This window comes from Anticarsia gemmatalis, chromosome 8 (assembly GCF_050436995.1).
Source record: "Anticarsia gemmatalis isolate Benzon Research Colony breed Stoneville strain chromosome 8, ilAntGemm2 primary, whole genome shotgun sequence".
In the NCBI taxonomy this organism is placed as follows: Eukaryota; Metazoa; Arthropoda; class Insecta; order Lepidoptera; family Erebidae; genus Anticarsia; species Anticarsia gemmatalis.
Window position 1 is genome coordinate 1,594,830 of NC_134752.1, and position 18,231 is coordinate 1,613,060.

The 18,231-nt window shown below is 32.5% G+C and overlaps 1 protein-coding gene across 2 annotated transcripts in view; it reads right to left on the reverse strand.

Moving 5' to 3' along the window:
- Ggamma30A (guanine nucleotide-binding protein subunit gamma-e) overlaps positions 1-18,231 on the reverse strand; it is a 48,141-nt gene that overhangs the window by 22,610 nt on the left and 7,300 nt on the right. For both annotated transcript variants that reach the window (XM_076117045.1, XM_076117044.1), the window contains exon 3: positions 11,012-11,134. In XM_076117045.1, coding sequence (XP_075973160.1) covers positions 11,012-11,124 — 113 coding nt within the window. In that variant the 5' untranslated portion in view covers positions 11,125-11,134. The remainder of the gene's footprint in view (positions 1-11,011; positions 11,135-18,231) is intronic.

Consider the following 18,231-nt stretch of genomic DNA (forward strand, 5'->3'; position numbering starts at 1 on the left):
CGGGGAGATTCTTATTATGGGTTATAAATAATGGGAATTTCTTCTATACGATCGACTCGAGGTATTGTTGGTCTGATCGGATTTTGTTATGGGGTTATTGGGTGCAGTTGCGACGTGGTTCTGAAGGGTTGAGTGTTGGGACTTTTGAATAAAAAGGTTATGATGTGTGTTGAATGAAAACAAAAAGCATTAGTAGTAGTACTTCAAAATTAGATCATACACAAAACTTTATATTTTTTTTGACTGAGGAGGTTTTGTACGTAGAGGACGAAAATAGTCATCATCAAGACCATTAAATTATAGTAAATTAGACATTTAGACAGGCTATACAGCAGTTGTTTTATGAAAAATAGCAATCTAGTTCAGATTTGACAAATATATTAAAAAATATCAACTGAATTTCGTTCATGAAAAATATAAATGAATTGAAAAAATCAATCTAAAAAATGTAATCTCTATCTCAGTAGCTCGATTCTCTACTACTGTCGACTACCGACAACCGGCCAGTCATCGAGAAAATTTGTATGAAAATCTGATCAGCGCCTCTAACGGGCGTCGTAGGAACTATTTTGGCAGTACATTCTAAATGTCAAACTCTCGATACTAGTAGAGTTAGTCTCTAGTACTAATTAAACGGAATTGCGCTACAGTAAGTAATTTAGATTTAAATGTTACAATCTTTAACACAATTGTCAGTTTTCTAACACTTTCTACCTTTTCAGTTCCTATTCCTAAGATAACCAGTAAAACATGTATGGCCCCGAGGTGAGCATGAAATCCTACAAAGAACGTGTGTGGCCATAAGGTCAGCGGTTACATGTTTCTTGTACGCGTGATGTAACAAGTGAGTAAACAGGATATTTATGTGTTAATTAATGGCTTAGATTGTGGTTAATTGAGAAGTAATAATTTTGTTTTGGAATAAAACTGTAGGAAGTAGTCGTTTGTGACAAGTTTAGTTTACGCATTTTTGTCGTTTTGGTAAGCCAAGTAATAGCTACATTTTAGGCTATTCTTTTTGTATCGAGGTATTAATTATTCAGTTATGATTCCAAAATAAAATTGTATAAAAACCTTTCGTTGCAAATTAATTAACTAGAACGTACATTTTATGTAGGGTTTTAAATTCTTACAATACCCAATTGCATTAATATTGTACTCAATTTTAACTATCAAGCAGAAGTAGTAGTAATGGTCAAAAAAATTGCTTTTCAGAACACATACTCATAAAATTTGTAAAAAGGTCTATATAATAAAACATGTTATAATAATATATTCCGTTTATGAAATTCTAAAAGATCAAAGTGCTACTAAAGGGCGTCTTATAAATAAAATTACCATTAAAACTACACAATCCACGTTGCTACGGCGTAATATAAAAAGATGAAGATATTGTATACATTATCATCGTGCGAAAATCTCGGATGGTTATATCAAAATAACTGAGTTTATTTGTACAAGAGCACGGTTAGAACGTGGGAAGACAATACTAGGTGGGTACTTTGTATATATTTGTTGGTGTTTCTAGAAATTTCTTATGGAAAATATTTTCAGAATTTGAGGTGCAGTAATTTTTAAGGAAGATGTACTACTGAAATTCGCTTCAATACTGAGTGTTCTTGTAAAATTGAAAATTTTGGGATGCCAATCTTAAATGCCCTAGTGAACTGAACTAAACATCATAATCTCCTGTTCTTTTTCTACTGCATTCTATATGGTTAATTCTATATGGCGAGCTATTTTATATGGTTACTTTAAAGAAGTAACCATATAAAATAGCTCGCCACCGAAATTACTGACAAATTAAATTCATATAATTTCATAATAGAGATGTGGAGGGTGTAGTTTCTATTGAACTAAACGCATTTTTAATGCACGCTGTGCTAGTCGTTATTCCATTAAATGGCATAAGCGCAACTTGATGCACATTTCTATCAAAAATTTTGCATAATAATATACTTATAATATTAGACTACATCTACCAATGACCAAGACAGTCTATTGAAATGAGACGTTCAGAAAGGGAGCATAACCATTACAATAGTGTTCCACTGCTTCAAACAGATCTTCTATATTTTATCATAATGCGTAATAGAGATTATTTTACTGCATCATGAACATAGAAGCCAATGCACACTATAGACTTGATCCAATGCTATCGAAGGTGTAAATGGGAACAGTAATTTATAGAACATGCACGCGTAAATAAGTCCGCCAGCTATTTAATCGTTTGTTGACGACTGTTTTGATTGCACTGTGTTGCTTGGTTTGTTTAATTGAGCCAATATTTGTAGTGGCATGGGAATTTACAATGATCATTTTGTGAAACTACCTTTTTGGTAGTGGATCCATTTTGAACCAAGCTATAGCTGTTTGATAAATGTCCAAAATATTGCATATGAAAAGAAAATTAATCAATTACTGCTGAACAATCGTAGACACCCTAAGTGATGGGTTTAGGCATTAAGTCTACCACGCAGGCCATGTGCCGGATGAGGACTTTTATGCATTGACATTTGTAAGAATAATGAATAATTTTAAATCCTTAATCTATCAATTCGAAAGTTCAAAATTTACTCCAAAACAGCTGACGGTGAAAATAATACTAAATTAAAAATTGTGACCGAAATTTAACAAGAAATATAAAATGGTAGGTATTGTTAAAATAGTAAAGTATGTAGAAGCAAACAAGCTGACTAATGTGGTAACAGAAAAACGATCAGATACGAAAGTTGTTGGCAAATTAGATGCAACTGCATATTTCATTATGCAAGCAGCTCCCAAACAGGAAACGGAAGGAGAGTCAGATGCAGAGAAAACTTTATAAAATGCTGACGAAAAATACAGCAACATTTAGTTGTGAAAATATATTTACAAACTTGCTAATAATATAAATATGAAAGTAGTTCTTGTTTGTATGTGTAATATGTTTTACTGAACAAATTGAAGTATTATTTAACAGAGTTATAAATAATATCAGAACGAAGGGCATCGGTTACATCCAAGTTTATGTTATAATTCCAGAAATCTATCTGGTACGGGTAAACTGCTGTACTGAATTTGATGAAAATCAGTATGTGGATAGTTCAAAATTCATCATCAAAATAAGCTACTTTTAAGCAGCTGCAAAAGTTTACAAAATATTAAATTGTTTCGTGCAGCGTGTGATAGTAAGTACAAATGACATTAAGACTGATCTTAAGGCAAAAACTTACTGTAAAAGTCCAAAATTTTGGCTTCAATATTATCCTTATCTAGAACAATTACTATTTACAGCCATAGCCTCAAAAACCATTAGTCCATTTGATCCAACTTAATCCAACATCCATATTGTGGCAGACACTACATCCACGGGCTTTATTACACCAGAATCCCTATAGATTTCCGCGTTATATGGGATACTTGTATTCCTAATCCCTATTGGGATTATAGCCTTAGTGATATAATATAAATAGGCACTTATGACGTCATTAGCTCCTGAATTAGGGGTTGATAAGCTTATCGTTATCAGTTCGCAACTCAATTTCCGGGCATCAAGAGCTGTCAATATAATATTAGCAGATTCATAGCACTTACTGATGAGTCGATCTGAAGGTAAAGCAAACCTTAGCAAGGACACTGTATAGATGGGTGGTCGTTTGGTAATACTGCTACTTGACTGCCTCTGTGGCGCAGAGGTTTGTGTCGCCACAGCGCTACCATTGCGTCGGGGCATCGTGGGTCAGAACGGAACAATTATTTCTGCGATCCATAAATCATTGTTCCGGGACTAGTTGTGTCCCTTATTTGTATGTTTGTAAAAATCTCGCGACACAAGAGAAATTCTTAGTGCGGGAGTTGTCTTTTTAATAAAGTTAGAAAAAAACAGAGTAACGCGCTTATAAGATGCAAAGGCCAAAATACTGTCTTACTAATAAACTTTGGTCCCAGTTGTTATCAATTAAGATGACAGTTGCTAAGCCATGTCAAAGGCCGACTGGCAGTTTCAACTATTTGAAATAAATTGGCCGACTAAGTAAAAATAGAAATTACTATACGCGGATAGAAGTAATAAAGATAAATAGATAAACAAGGAAGAAGTTGAAATTACTCGAAGTATGAACGATAGGAACTGTGGAGAATTCCTGTTGTTCTAAAGTAAGAAGTTAAAGCTTTTTATTAAATTCTAGACAAAAATAACGTATCTAAACTTTATCTTTATTTCTATAAATTAAAAATATCCAAAATCCAATCAAACTAAAATACTCTTTTATCTAAACGATTGTACAGTAACACCAGTATAAAGATATCCTTCAACGAATTACCTAATCTGACCACATCTGAAACTCAACACTTACAAACTGATCAAAACATTGAACCACCAAAAATGGGTCACGATACAACAAATGCGCGTGGGCACACGGATTTGTTTGTTCTAACTTCATATGTTACCCATCGATCCACGTAACCGTTCATTACAAAAATCCATACTAATATTATAAACGCGAAATTTTGTGAGTATGTATGGATGTTTGTTACTCTTTCACGCAAATACTATTGAACCGATTACGATGAAATTTGGTATGTATGTAGCTGAAGACTTAGAATAACACATAGGCTACTTTTAATTCCGAGGGATCGGGATTTATAAGGGATGGGGTTCCACGCGGACGAAGTCGCGGGCGGCCTCTAGTACTCGTATATCAATAAACGGAAATATGAATGAAAGATTTTATAGATTCTTCTACAGAAATTTACGTGGGCTTTAAAAAAACGTTACATTCTGGATGCTCCGAATTTTTTGAGGCAAAAATAGATCAATCGCTCATTCAGGTGAGATTCTACTTTATATTATGTAAACATAACGCACGATAAGATTCTATATTGAGACGTGGATTGGGGAGTAGACGACAGCTGAGTATAGGCGGGTAAATGATCAGTGAGGTTAGAAATTTTTGTGCGTTTTGTTGAATGGTAACAAGCACTCAAAGTTTGAATTAGTTTTATTTTGTCTGACTTGTATTTTGTATGACTACTCATCATATATTATACGTAGAGAACACGACAATGACGCAAAAAATGACTTAAAAATAAATCAGAATTTAATGCAAATATGCGTATTATACATACAAGTAATTTTCAATGTTAGTCCTTTCATATTAAAATCAGAAAAACATGCAAACATAAATAAATATTTCGATATTTTAACAAACTATCATAGAACGTATCAAAATACTTAATGCGGAACGAACGGTATCCAAAATTTAAACCTCAATCAAATCTTCGTAAGTTCAAAACCTTACAAGATCCACACAACGGGAAGATAAATAACATAACTTCTCGCCTTCACCTCCCCAAGGGATGAAACAGGAGTGTTACACCATACTACGCCATTATTTAAACTCCCATGACGTAAGGAAAAGCCCATTGTCGGGAATTTGAGCTTGTTACACATTAATTCTCGTTAGAAATTTAATTTACATTTATGGGGAAATTGCAACACCTTGGCTGACACCTAATGTTAAGTTCGTTAATTAAACAACAAGTCTGCTTGGCCAGTGAGGCTGTTGTTTTTTAATTTTGTATGCAATATGACAGATAATGTCGACGACAAAATTCGACTCATATCCTTTTTTACTAAAGGCACAGAATTAAGTTAAGCTTTTGACACGATAGTACAAAGCATAATACACTACTTTTTCAATGCCTTTACATGAACGTGAAGTTATGAAATACATTATGACGCAATAATTGTAAGGATCACTTTCACAGAACATGAATAAGTGTCAGAAAATTCTGCCGTTACATAACATGATAGCAAATGTATGAAAGACACTGTAAGAATTTTCCTGATAAGATAACCGTCACTTATTCAGAAGTGATAGAATCGAGATTAAGAGTTGTTACTTTTACAATATTTTATACAAAATACCAAAAACTGCCAGAACATCATCTGTCGTACGAGTGAGAAAATCGCAGTACATTTGCACAGGCTCGAAGTGTCTTAGACGTTAAAGGTTTTTTTTTATATCTTTACTATACATTGTAACACTGAGTTATACTAGCTTTGTAGAAAAATAAATATTAAATAGTCTAAACTTAGCTCATGAATTATCAAACTGTTCCGTCAATTCTTAGTATCTTACTAATAAGACGTGTCTCCGTTGTTTTGTCAGAACATCTCGCCTGTTTCTTTTATTGGTGATCAATACATAACGTTTATGTGAAACATAACTAATTTACGAGGACGTCGACAAAAAGTGAACAAATCGGGGCAATGATCTGTTTTACGAGATTATCGTTAAACTGTTATATGTCCTGTCTACGTAAAGAGTAAGCAGAATGGACTAAGGAAATGATACATTTTTCTGCAAATTATATATGACTACCTCGGATATATAGGAGAGAACGGGTCACGATTTTCCCCGTTTTTGTAACATTTTGGACTGGTACTCTGCTCCTATTTGTCGTAGCGTGATGATATATAGCCTATAGCCTTCCTCGTTAAATAGGATATCTAACACTGAAAGAATTTTTCAAATCGGACCAATGGTTCCTGAGCTTAGCGCGTTCAAACAAACAAACTCTTCAGCTTTATAATATTAGTAAGTATAGATTAGTATAGATTAATAGAAGAAATGCATTTGTTGAAACTTCGTTTTTAACCAAGGACTTTCTTTTTTAAGCCAAATTTATCATCAAAAAGTGAAGGACTAGGGTTTGACACCTGTCTAGTTTCAAAACCTAATTAGGATAAAACATTTTGCAGTTTTGAAGCATTTAGCGTTAAAACTGCAAAATGTTTTATCTCTTATCTGCTTATGTAAATCTGTATATAGATATTCCAGTTCAAGAAATCATACTTAATATGCGAAACAATTTTAATTTGAACGAAAGTAAATAAGGGCAAGAATTTGATTGGAGACGTAGAAATATAATGTTTAGCTTTCTATTTACTTCAAGAACAATATTTTTGCATAATACGTAGAAACTACTGCACCAATTTAGATGCCCTTAACTAGTGCATGTTTTATCTTGATAAACTGCTTAGAATCTTTCCTAGAATATCTCAAGGAGTCGCACGAGTCAGCTAGAAAATGAATAAAATTCTACCGATGAATAAGAATCAAATACAAGATACTATAATGAATATACTGACAATATTATGGTACTAAATGCATAAAATTTCGATGTTGTTTGTTTGTTTGTCGTATGGTTAGTGGCCAACCTAGTGTCAAAGTTGTTCAAGCCGTCCGAGAGGCCTTTGACATGGCTTAGCGACTATTATCTTAGTAGGCAACAGCCGGGACCGACTTTTTACGTGCCCTCCGAAACACGGAGACGCCCAGCTCAAATACCACTATGCGGTTACCCATCTATGGAATGACCGCGCCAATGGTTGCTTAACCCACAGACCGTTTACCGACTGGTGAGCGCAACTGGCTATGGGCGCCTCAATTTCGATAATTACTGTAGAAATAACCACACATCATATTAATATATAAATAAATACGGTGAGTTCGTTTCAATCAACGTCATCAGACGACCACAATGCAACCGACTTTCCTACCAACAAAATTTGTACACAATGCACATTGTATTTTAATTAGCTCCACTTTCTGAAGCTAACTGATTGGCAGACGACCGCACATAGGAATCATAATTTTTAAACTTTCGCGTTGCATGATTTATGTCTAATTTTTTAAGGGAATTAAGGCAATTTTCCATAAATTTTTTGACGTTCTGGCGCACCTCACATAACCACGGCCAGTGTATTTTTTTAGAATCAGTAGGTACTATTAAGTATGGAGTGTATTGAATACTGAGCATTTGACATTTAAAATTACTAGAAATTATAGTAACGCGGGTAATATATTCAGACTCCTTATACAAACTTTATTGAAAACTACTCTGTTCTTATTAGGTGATACCTAGTGATATAAAATCTCGTCTCAGTATTGAGACGTAAAAAAAATCTAATAAAAATCGTTTACTTTATCAGGTGGCATTTTGACAATTGTCTTCATACATTTCGTGTCCCTTTATCTATCAGATAGACTAACCGTCGTTTACCCATAAGCCATGAAATTGACCTTAATTCTCGTATAATATGAAGTTTATGAGCAACATCATTGCCTTGGGGAACACGTGTCTCGCTGATATGAACATCTTTGACGGCTTGTGTATGTAACAGTATGTATGTGTGTACACAAGTCTTGATCAAATATGCAGCTGTTTCGATTGAACGATATTGATTGGTATTGCACTTATAGAGGAGTAGCAATACATTACATAGGGTATTAAAATGCTAATTTTTAGTAGGATTGAAATGAATATTAAATTGTATGTGGTACTAGATGATTTAAAGAATAGTAAAGTATAAAAACGACCTTTTCCACAACTTCTGAAACTGAATAAATATAAACTGAATTTTGCTCTTATTTTGTTTTTAAATTGGTTTATCCTACATTTATCTATACTGAAACTGACTCTAAGTATATTAAAAATGTTGAAAGATATCATTCTTAAACGATTTTTTTTATTCAAGTCTAAAACGATTTTAAAGCAAGATGATGACACGCAAATGCAGATAAAGTAAGTCTAGTATTCAATTAAATTTTCCAAAAACCCAATCATTAATAAAACTATGAATCAATATTTGGAAACAGTAATTAATCATAAAATAAAATGAGACCTAACTCAACCCTGTGATGAACTATACAAAGCCTAAACGAAGTTGATTAATAACATGACAACATAAGCTTTTTGAAGAGAAAATTTGACAAAAACCTTTGACAAAAAGTGTAAAAAACGGAATAACAATAGATTTGATGAACATGACTTTGAACGTGATCGAAAGGTCGAAAAATTGAGTAGAAAAACTGACGAAGGGATTTTTTTACATGTGCAATGGGCAGGTTGTTAATACTTAATAGACAATAGCTTTGAGAAATCTTTTATTAACATTTTTACTAAAACAGGTTAAATTAATATTTGTTTATAATTTAACGTTAAAACACGGTTTTAATAGGAAATTGTGCTCAATAGTACCACTGACTTAAATATATTTAAAGATGATACGGTAATGACGTGTAGATGTTTGTGACTTATTAAAGGCAATAAATCTTGATTCGATTTTGATGGAATTCTGTACTCAGATAGTTTATAACCTGTATCAAACATATACATATTCTGTAATACTTTTTAACGTAAACTCTACTTCCATGCTGTATAATAATATTACATCATTCCTTGATGAGGAAAAATATTAATAGAGCCGCAATGAAAATATTAACCTAACTCTTCAAATAAAAGAACAAAAATAATTCGTTTCCGTAATCCGGACACGTATTTAATCAAATGTCTTGGATAAAATTATTAATAACCATAAAATATTACTAAAAGGAAAACTTGGAATTACGAAGGTTTTTTTCTCCACTCGTATTTTGCGGGAAAATTTGCATAAACGCTGCCAGTAAGAAGGTTAAGCTAAAATATTTATTATTGACTTAGGAAGTGAAATTACAGGGTAAATAAGAATTTAAGAATTATCTTTTTAAGAGCAGAATCATGATAAGGACTTCTCTTTTGAAAAATCAGTTCCTACATACATATATCAAAGGGGCATATTTTCTTTTCCATATCGAAAAGTAAACAGGTTTATAGTTTAATTACTATATTTTATATATTTTTTTACAAAATTGCAAATATTTTACATACATACAGATACGAACAAAGTAAACTGGATTACAAAATGTTAAATGAAAAATGTCGTGTTTTTTAAACGACTCAGTGTAAATGAATTACCTATTTGTTATGATAATAAATGTTAATAAGGAAAAAATGGACATTGACATAATTTTACCTCAATGACGAATGTCAATAAAGTGTAATGAATTCTGAAACGTATTGTAAAGATCAATCATCAATTGACATTGTTATAAGCGTGAAATTCTTAGAACATGCTGTATAATACCAACAAGAGTTATTTTAGGACTAACTTCTACCTACGATTTTATCCGTTAAGAGAAGATTTTCCTGGTCTAAAGAGTATACCATATATTAATTCAGGTTATAATCTATCGGTATGCAAATTTTCACGAAAATCTATTCAGTAGTTTTTGCGTTATAGAGTTTCAAAATTTGATACGAATTCTCGCATTTATATTAATTACACATGGTATTATTAAACGTCAAAATTCGTTCGGAAATCGCCGCGAACGTGACGTCACACCACCTGTCATGGCAGTTTATTGACAGGATAATGGGTGTTTTAAAAATATGTCGCAATTAACATTTATGACTGAATTATTTCATATTACTTAATTTTGCACGAGTTTTTTAAAACATATCCACGTTAAAGACATTTAAAAGTACATTAATACTTAAAATTTAGATTTATACAGAAATGAGTAAACTACTGAGAAATTACAGACTACTATTCTAATATTTTCTAACTTTTTATGTAGAAAATGGCGCCGTCTAAAACAAGTTAAGCATTATATTTCGTAATTAACACAAAAAATAAATTGTACATAGAAATAATGCGAGTAGGAATGAAAAATTAACTCAACAAGGGCCTATACGCGAACGGCACAGGCTTAGATTATTGATTATGGCTGCAATTTCACCGTACAACGATTGTTTCCAATCTACAGACAAATGGGTGTGAAAAGCCACTGATCCCAGTAGAACATAATAGACCAATTAGTGTCATTGAACATTAAATAGAACACTATGTAGCACATACTAATTGACTCTAGCTATACTACCAACATTACAAACCAAAAAAATACAAATTTACAAACAAATCCAAGAAAAATATTCCTGCTTTGGAAAAATGGCAAAAAATAATAAAAAATACCCGAAATCCCTTAATCGTCGGACGGGTGGTACCACGCGAAATTATACCTTAACCACGTTGGTAAAGTCACCATTATTGCTTGCACACACTTTGGGCGACTCCCGATTCTAGCACTACACATAGGCGCACCGCACTAAATTTTGTTTTAATATAGGAAAAACTACTCACGCTGCGATGCTTTTAGAAAGCGGCCAGCGTTCCATAGAAGCTTGGTACTTCATATTTTCAATCTGCTTTTTGAGTGCTTCTTTGTCCATGGCTGCAAGAATACTAGGGTCCATCGCGCAGAATCTGTGGTGTAAAGTACGCACACATAGTTAGCGTGTACGTATAGCTTGTGAGGGACGACTCCAGTACTGTCGAGTGCACGAGTGTTGAGTGAATTACAGTACTGTTTGAGGTTTTTTGTGTGTTTGCGAGTTTTTTGAAAGGAAGGATGGGGTGGTTGAAGAATTATGGAAATTGATTTTAAATGTTATTGTGAAATGATATGTTTACATGTTTTTAAAAATATTAATAAAACAATTTTAAATAATACTATGTAGATAAGTATAGTTTTTAGGTCTTTGGGTATAAAGATCATACATTCATATAAATGTGTAAAAATGTCGAAATTCCATTTATGATTAATAATAAATGTTGCGTACAATCAACAATGATAAAAATTATGCCGCCGTAAATAAATCATTATCAGAACATACAAAAAAACCTCTTTACTCCTTTACTTTTTGTTTAAGTTTAGAACACAATTATACTCTACAATTTTTTTTGTCTTTGAATGACCATAAAACATCTCCCATAACACTCATTTAGCCATATTTTTGTAAACAAAACCCATGATGGCCTTTCTATCCATAATTATTACGTATTCTATTCCCAATTAGGACAGAAGCACCAAAAACGTCATTTAATTTCTGCCACCATAATCTAATTAGAACAATATTCTACTAATTGTCTTCACCAAACGCTTCTGTAGTTAAGCGTACTTTGTTGCTATCTCGCTCGCACATTAGGGGAAATATGTACGTGTGTGAGTGAGTGAGAGTGTGTGAGTGATGCGCGCGCAGAACTTCACAGTTTCTATGACAACCCCTTTAGGCACACTGAAGTTAGCTTGCGCAAAGTTAGTTAACATAACTACAGACAATTTTAGACCTTATTTCTTAGAACATATAGTTTAATTTTCGTTTTAGGAAAGGTTGTAAAATTAATGAATTAAAGCGTAATGCCCGGTAGTTCTTGGCGTTTTGTACACCCATTATTCTTTGTTTTCAAACGGCTGACATAGAGGGCGTTGTACGCAACGATTAACAATGACGTGTGTTCGGATACGCGTACGAAATAATCTATTGCAGTTCTTATAAATGGCGTATTTCACGTGATGAATTATAAGTACTAAACAAAGTGTATTTCAATGATAATACTTTTTATAATTGACGTGCTGTATTTATTTCACGTTTGCACGAATAGCGAGTAGAACGATATAAAGTGGTTATAACGCCACTACAATTAACGAGTACAGCGGGTTCGATTGCTATAGCAAACAATATCAAAATAAAATGTTAAACCAATTTGGGTGAAATACTCTTTGTGTATTTTGGGTAGTCAATTTATTTTCAACACTATTTACAAAAAATGTCATAACATGAGTCTTTTAGTTAAACATTTTGGAGTAAACGTGATAAGTTTTCTTTAACCCGTTCACCTACCTTATTACCGCCAGTTCAGAAGATAGAGTCAGTAAGAATAACTGGCAAGAAACTTTTAGTTGCCAAACAGTTTTTTTTTTATTATTTCTATACCATAATTAATTATTCAATATTTTAGTATAGATCCTGGATATATTTATGGTTTCTTTGTCTTCATTGTTTGTATGTTTGTAAAACCACTCAATCAATGTCGCTACGTAGGTTATATATACACGATTAAATATCAGGCTTAATATTATTATAGTATCAAGCACAAATTGGTATCAGGTTATCAGACACCGAAATTTCGTAATAAATTGATATTCTAGTACCTAAATTTAGGGCTAGATAGATTAATCTCTTATCATATTGATATCCAATGACTAGATAAGTTTTAGGAAAACTAATTTTCGTACCAAGGTAAGTACGGTAGTTGGTACAACCTAATAATTGGAAAAACCCAATGGCACTTTGACTAACTACGGAATCAAACTCAATTATAAAACCTAATGTAAAAGTACACATAAGACGAAAAGTATTCTATGTATGTCGTTATTGGGATATCTATCATCACGTCAAATTTGATTAAAATTGGTGCAGCCGTTTACGAGTGCGTGGAAGGCATACCTACAGACCAAAAAGTTTTATTTTTTAATATGAAGATTTGACGAGTTATCCACTCAAAAATAGATTATAGAAATAAATACTATTATTTCGTGATTTAATTTGTTTATGCCTTAAACATTAATAATTAAAATAATCAAATATTTAGAAAAATAGTTGCTTATGTAAAAAAAAAATACGTTAATTAACACAATAAGGGTCTTAAAGACCTTGATGACCCCAACGACCTTCAGAAACAAAGCAAGCAATAATTTCTCTAATTTCATTTAAAAGCGAAAGAAATGTTGAGATAACAATTAATTAAGAACACAATAGGTACGATAAGATTTTTATTCAGATAGACAATAGGATGTTTTTTTAAATAAACGGAGAAAATACCGTATTTTGGTGAAGGTTTTTTTTTGTTAAGATTAAGGTAGAAAACACATCGTAGTAGTCTGCTGATTATTAAGAAAATCTAAGCAATGTGAAATGAAAAACATGAAATCCATGGTAATGTTATTTATCTCTCTATAATGCTTTTACGCTAAACCGCGAGATGTGTTTTTATAACATTTTGATTGGAAACTCATGGAAAGTTGGGGTCACCTGCAGGCTACTTCTTAATCAGAATTCTTTCAGGTTACCTATAATAGTTTTTACATTTCCCTTATCAATTGGATAGGTCAATGTTAAAATTTACTTCTTAAGCTTTGTTATTTATTTGTCATACTTTATTTCTATGTTACTATATAGCTAGAATAGTTATGGTTGTCTTTTTATCTGAAACGGTAGTAGTGGTTCATATTTTCTACGTAAAAAAATCATTTGAATATTCTCGTAAAATCTGAGTAAATTCAAGTTACTATTTAAAAGAGTTCCAACGACATTTGTGAAAAATAGTATTTACCTACCATACAATTACCTATTTCAACATTAAAAAAACACAAACACAACTGCATGAATTTAGCATAAGCCCCCAATCATAATGCGAGCGAGATTTAACCTGATGGATCGCGTTTGAGTTAGAAACGTCACGTTTGCCCCAGATACGGATCTCAATGATATTTGTACGGGTTTACTGGAGTTATACGGACACAGACAAATCCGGGAGATTTGGAACAAAAATCGGAATGCATGATGTAGAGGAGGCTAGGGTCATTTGTCTTGCTGATGGACTTCTGGTTATGTTGCAGATATGATGCAGATACTTAGACCCAGATTTGCGGCTTACGGATGTGTATCGGTTAACCTATCCAATAATTCAAGTAACAACAAATGTATGAATACAATTGATAGAATTTTAAGTAATAAATTAACCGATACTTTTATAAAAGTGTTGAGAACAGTGCAAAATTTTTTTTAATAAATTAATGAAAATTTTTCGTCTGTAACGCTTTCACGGTTAAACTGCTGAACTGTTTTTGATTTTTTTTGTATGAAGATAGTTCAATATCCGAAGTAAATCATAAGTATATATGTTTTAGTCCAACAAACTTTCTATAGTACACTTCAAGTTGTGAAATACAATAGAAGGAACGATGTCAGAAATATTCACACACGCAACTTTGACTATCACGCACTAAATCGTCCTAACACATGAGAAGTGTAAATAAAAACATAACGTTTGTCTGTTTGTAAATAAACTAAACCTTTTTTACACTTAAATCAATAAATTTACTTGCTATACAGGCTATGAACAAATTTCCAAGATATTTTAAATGCATAGATCTTAGTCTTTAAAAAATGTAAGCAATTCTGTACTCGCATAGTGGATTCTAAGCCAAACTCTCTCTTTGGGAAGGAAGCTTACCTATAGCAGTAAAACAGTAATGGAATTTAATTGATTTCGATAGAACGCTTTAAAATGCTTGACTAACTCCCGGTTGCTGAGGTACATTAAGCGGTAGTTTATCTATTCAATAGCATTTAAACTTACATAACAAAACGCTACTGAATAGATAAACTCTCGCTCAATGTATTCAGAAACCGGGCATAACCCGATAAAGCTACAAATTCATATTTTTTAAACGTACATTGCAACTTATGTTAGAATATTAAAAATTCTTTCACCAATAAAAAAGCTTAACTATCCAGTACTTACTTTAACCCCAAAAAGAGACTAGAAAAACCGCTCGGAATGCAAGCAAATTCACAACTTTCTACTAGTCTACATTATATTTCAATATGTTAAGTGCGAAAGTGGTGGAGACATCACCATTGATAGTTATCGCTACTATTTCGGTGATGTAGAGGGGAAATTAAAGCTTGACACGGAATGTGGTTTGTATGGGATCTATGGTGTTTTGTTATGTGTTTGTATGATAGTAGTATTTGATATTATTTTCATTGTTTATAACTTTGTACTTTTCTTGTATGAAAAGGTCTAAATCGTACGTTACAGAGCCCTGGCTCCTGCTTCTACTCAACTTTCGAAAATATTTCTCGTGGTAAACAGTACCTACACTTTTACATTTCAAGTTATTAAGTATATGTTTACCGAATTTCACCAGGATCAGCTTGGCAGTTCTTGCGCGGAAGAATTACATACAACCATTTGACTCCACTAATGTACACGTTTCAAGTTTTAGTAGGATTTATCTACCAAAATTCTCGAGAATCGGTTCAGTAGGTTTTGCATAAAAGACTTACATACATACATACATGCGTTCTCATAAACTTTCCCCTTTCAATTTTGAGCTAGATCATAATATAAAACATCATCAATTCATTTTCAAAATACTATACCCATTAAAACGTTTATTACATTTTCCCTTTGAACATTCTAATATGATTTCAGTGAACCAATAAACCTATCAGATACCAAAAATTATCAGTATGATAAGCTATATTTTAGCAAGAACCCTTCAAACGAAAGCGCCTCTTTAAATGTAGATCAGTTAATTAGATAATAAAAATTCATTATATCTATATTGGTTCAGCCGTTATGGTAAAGATAATAGATTCGTATTGATTTTGTATTTTGGTAGTATGTATTATGCAGTAGCTACGGTAGTAGTCACTCTATTAATATTGCGAAATATCGTAAGTGTGATTGCCATCCGAAAAAAAAAATTTTCCCCGAATTTCATTTTTGCGAGGTCTATCAATATACTAATGTTTTCTATAATAGGATAGAATTAGATACATAGTTACTGCTCAATTTAAGTAATTGTCTATATTTATGTTTGTTTGTCTAATACTAGACACGGATCACGGATTTCCAGATTTGATTCCCGGGTAACACAAAATACACAGATAAAGCACACATAACAAAAATAAAACAACCGGAATCAATTACATAAGTAATGTTATATCATCACAGACAATTTTATAAATTTGATTATTATCCCGCTACTAGCTAAGGATCTTCTCCCAAATCTAAGGAAGGGTCAAGCCTTGATTTCACCACACTAGCCATGTGCAAGTTAGTAATTGTAATGCTCTAGAAACCTACTTATGTATATAATAGTTACATAAAGCTAATTAATTACGAATAGACATGTATCATCGCATTACTAGTGTTATAAGTAGGTTCAAAAACCGCAAACCCACGTCACATTGCTACAGGGTCAATTATAGTGACCACTGCCACATAGTTGAGCGATTCATATTGTAGAGAGATCAAGCTTTAATATGGTCGTTTTTAATAAAACTTTAGATTTTTTTGATGATGGGCATATTTTTTTGTTAACTCTAAAACAAATTTATATTGTCTAATGCTTAAGTAATTTGCAAATATTTCTCATATGTGTTTTCCATTCCTCTAACTTATCAACTAGCTGTAATTCACTTACTAAGTGTCAGTAGCTGTAGCTCGATTCTCCACCACTATTTACTATAGAAAAAAGGTTAGTTGTCAAGGAATTTTGTATGAAAATCTGATCAGCGCCTCTAACGGACGTCTTAGGAACTATTTTGGTAGTACATTTTACATGTCAAACTTTTGATACTCGAAAAAACCGATTGTAAAGAATGAGGCTACTGAACTAAATATTAAACAGTGTCGTTTCTATTCCTTATAACGTTTAATGAACTATTTGTTTTCTATTTTGAATATCATTCTTAGAATAAGAGGAAGATTCACGCTGGTGAAGTACAATTTAGGTACATTTTTCCCTCACAATGATTTTCCCGTTTGACAACATATTTTGACTATGGGGAATCCCTTTTGATTCACCATTAACAGTGAAAATTATTCACATTATTGTCACTGTTTGTAATAACAAAATTCCTGAGCCATATTGATCTTTGAGCTCTCAACTATTGGAAGTCTACAACGTGTATGTATGTATTTACGACTCGCCTTTAAAACCGTCATAAGCGTGACCCTTATACAAAATACCACACGAGACAGGTCAAGTGCTGTGTTAATTATTGAGCTACTGACACTAAGGTCGTGAACAAACGAGTATTTGTCTCATTACTTATGCATGCTGGACAAATAGATAACACGGAAGTATAGAGGCTATTTCGTTTAAATTTACTTCCTATTGCAAAGGAAAATGTTCTCTTTCAAGTTTAGTGTCTAAAATGGTCCCAACATCACGTTGATGGAAGCTCGTAAGTTAAAGTTTCTAACAGAATAAATATTTGTAAGATTTGTATTGACGCAAATAATTGTCTCACATCTGAATATCTAGCTTGGACTGATGCAAACTATTGTCCCGCATCTGAATACAATACCTACTTTGTGTCAGTTGCTTGTAAAAGTCCCAACGATATAAGAGTAATGATTATTTTGGCGTTTCCTTTTTGAATTTATTAACAAATCAATCAATAATTAATTTACTCAATCATTGATTACAAGCCTTAGCGCGCGACTTTGTCCGCGTGGAAATATTTCGCTGGGTAAAGAGTAGTATATTAATATATTATGTAAGATAATACATGTTTTTTTTCCTTTGTCTTGATTGACTGACCCTTTACTAGTAATAAATGAATAATAAATGCCAATAAAATGTTTTCTGCCGTTTTGATCATTTATATACGAAAATACCTCAAATCCTAGACCCATAGCAACCGTTTCTTTTAACAAACAAACTAAGTAGCTTGTGATGTCCGCAATACAGATTACAATCTCAACGTTTATTCTCA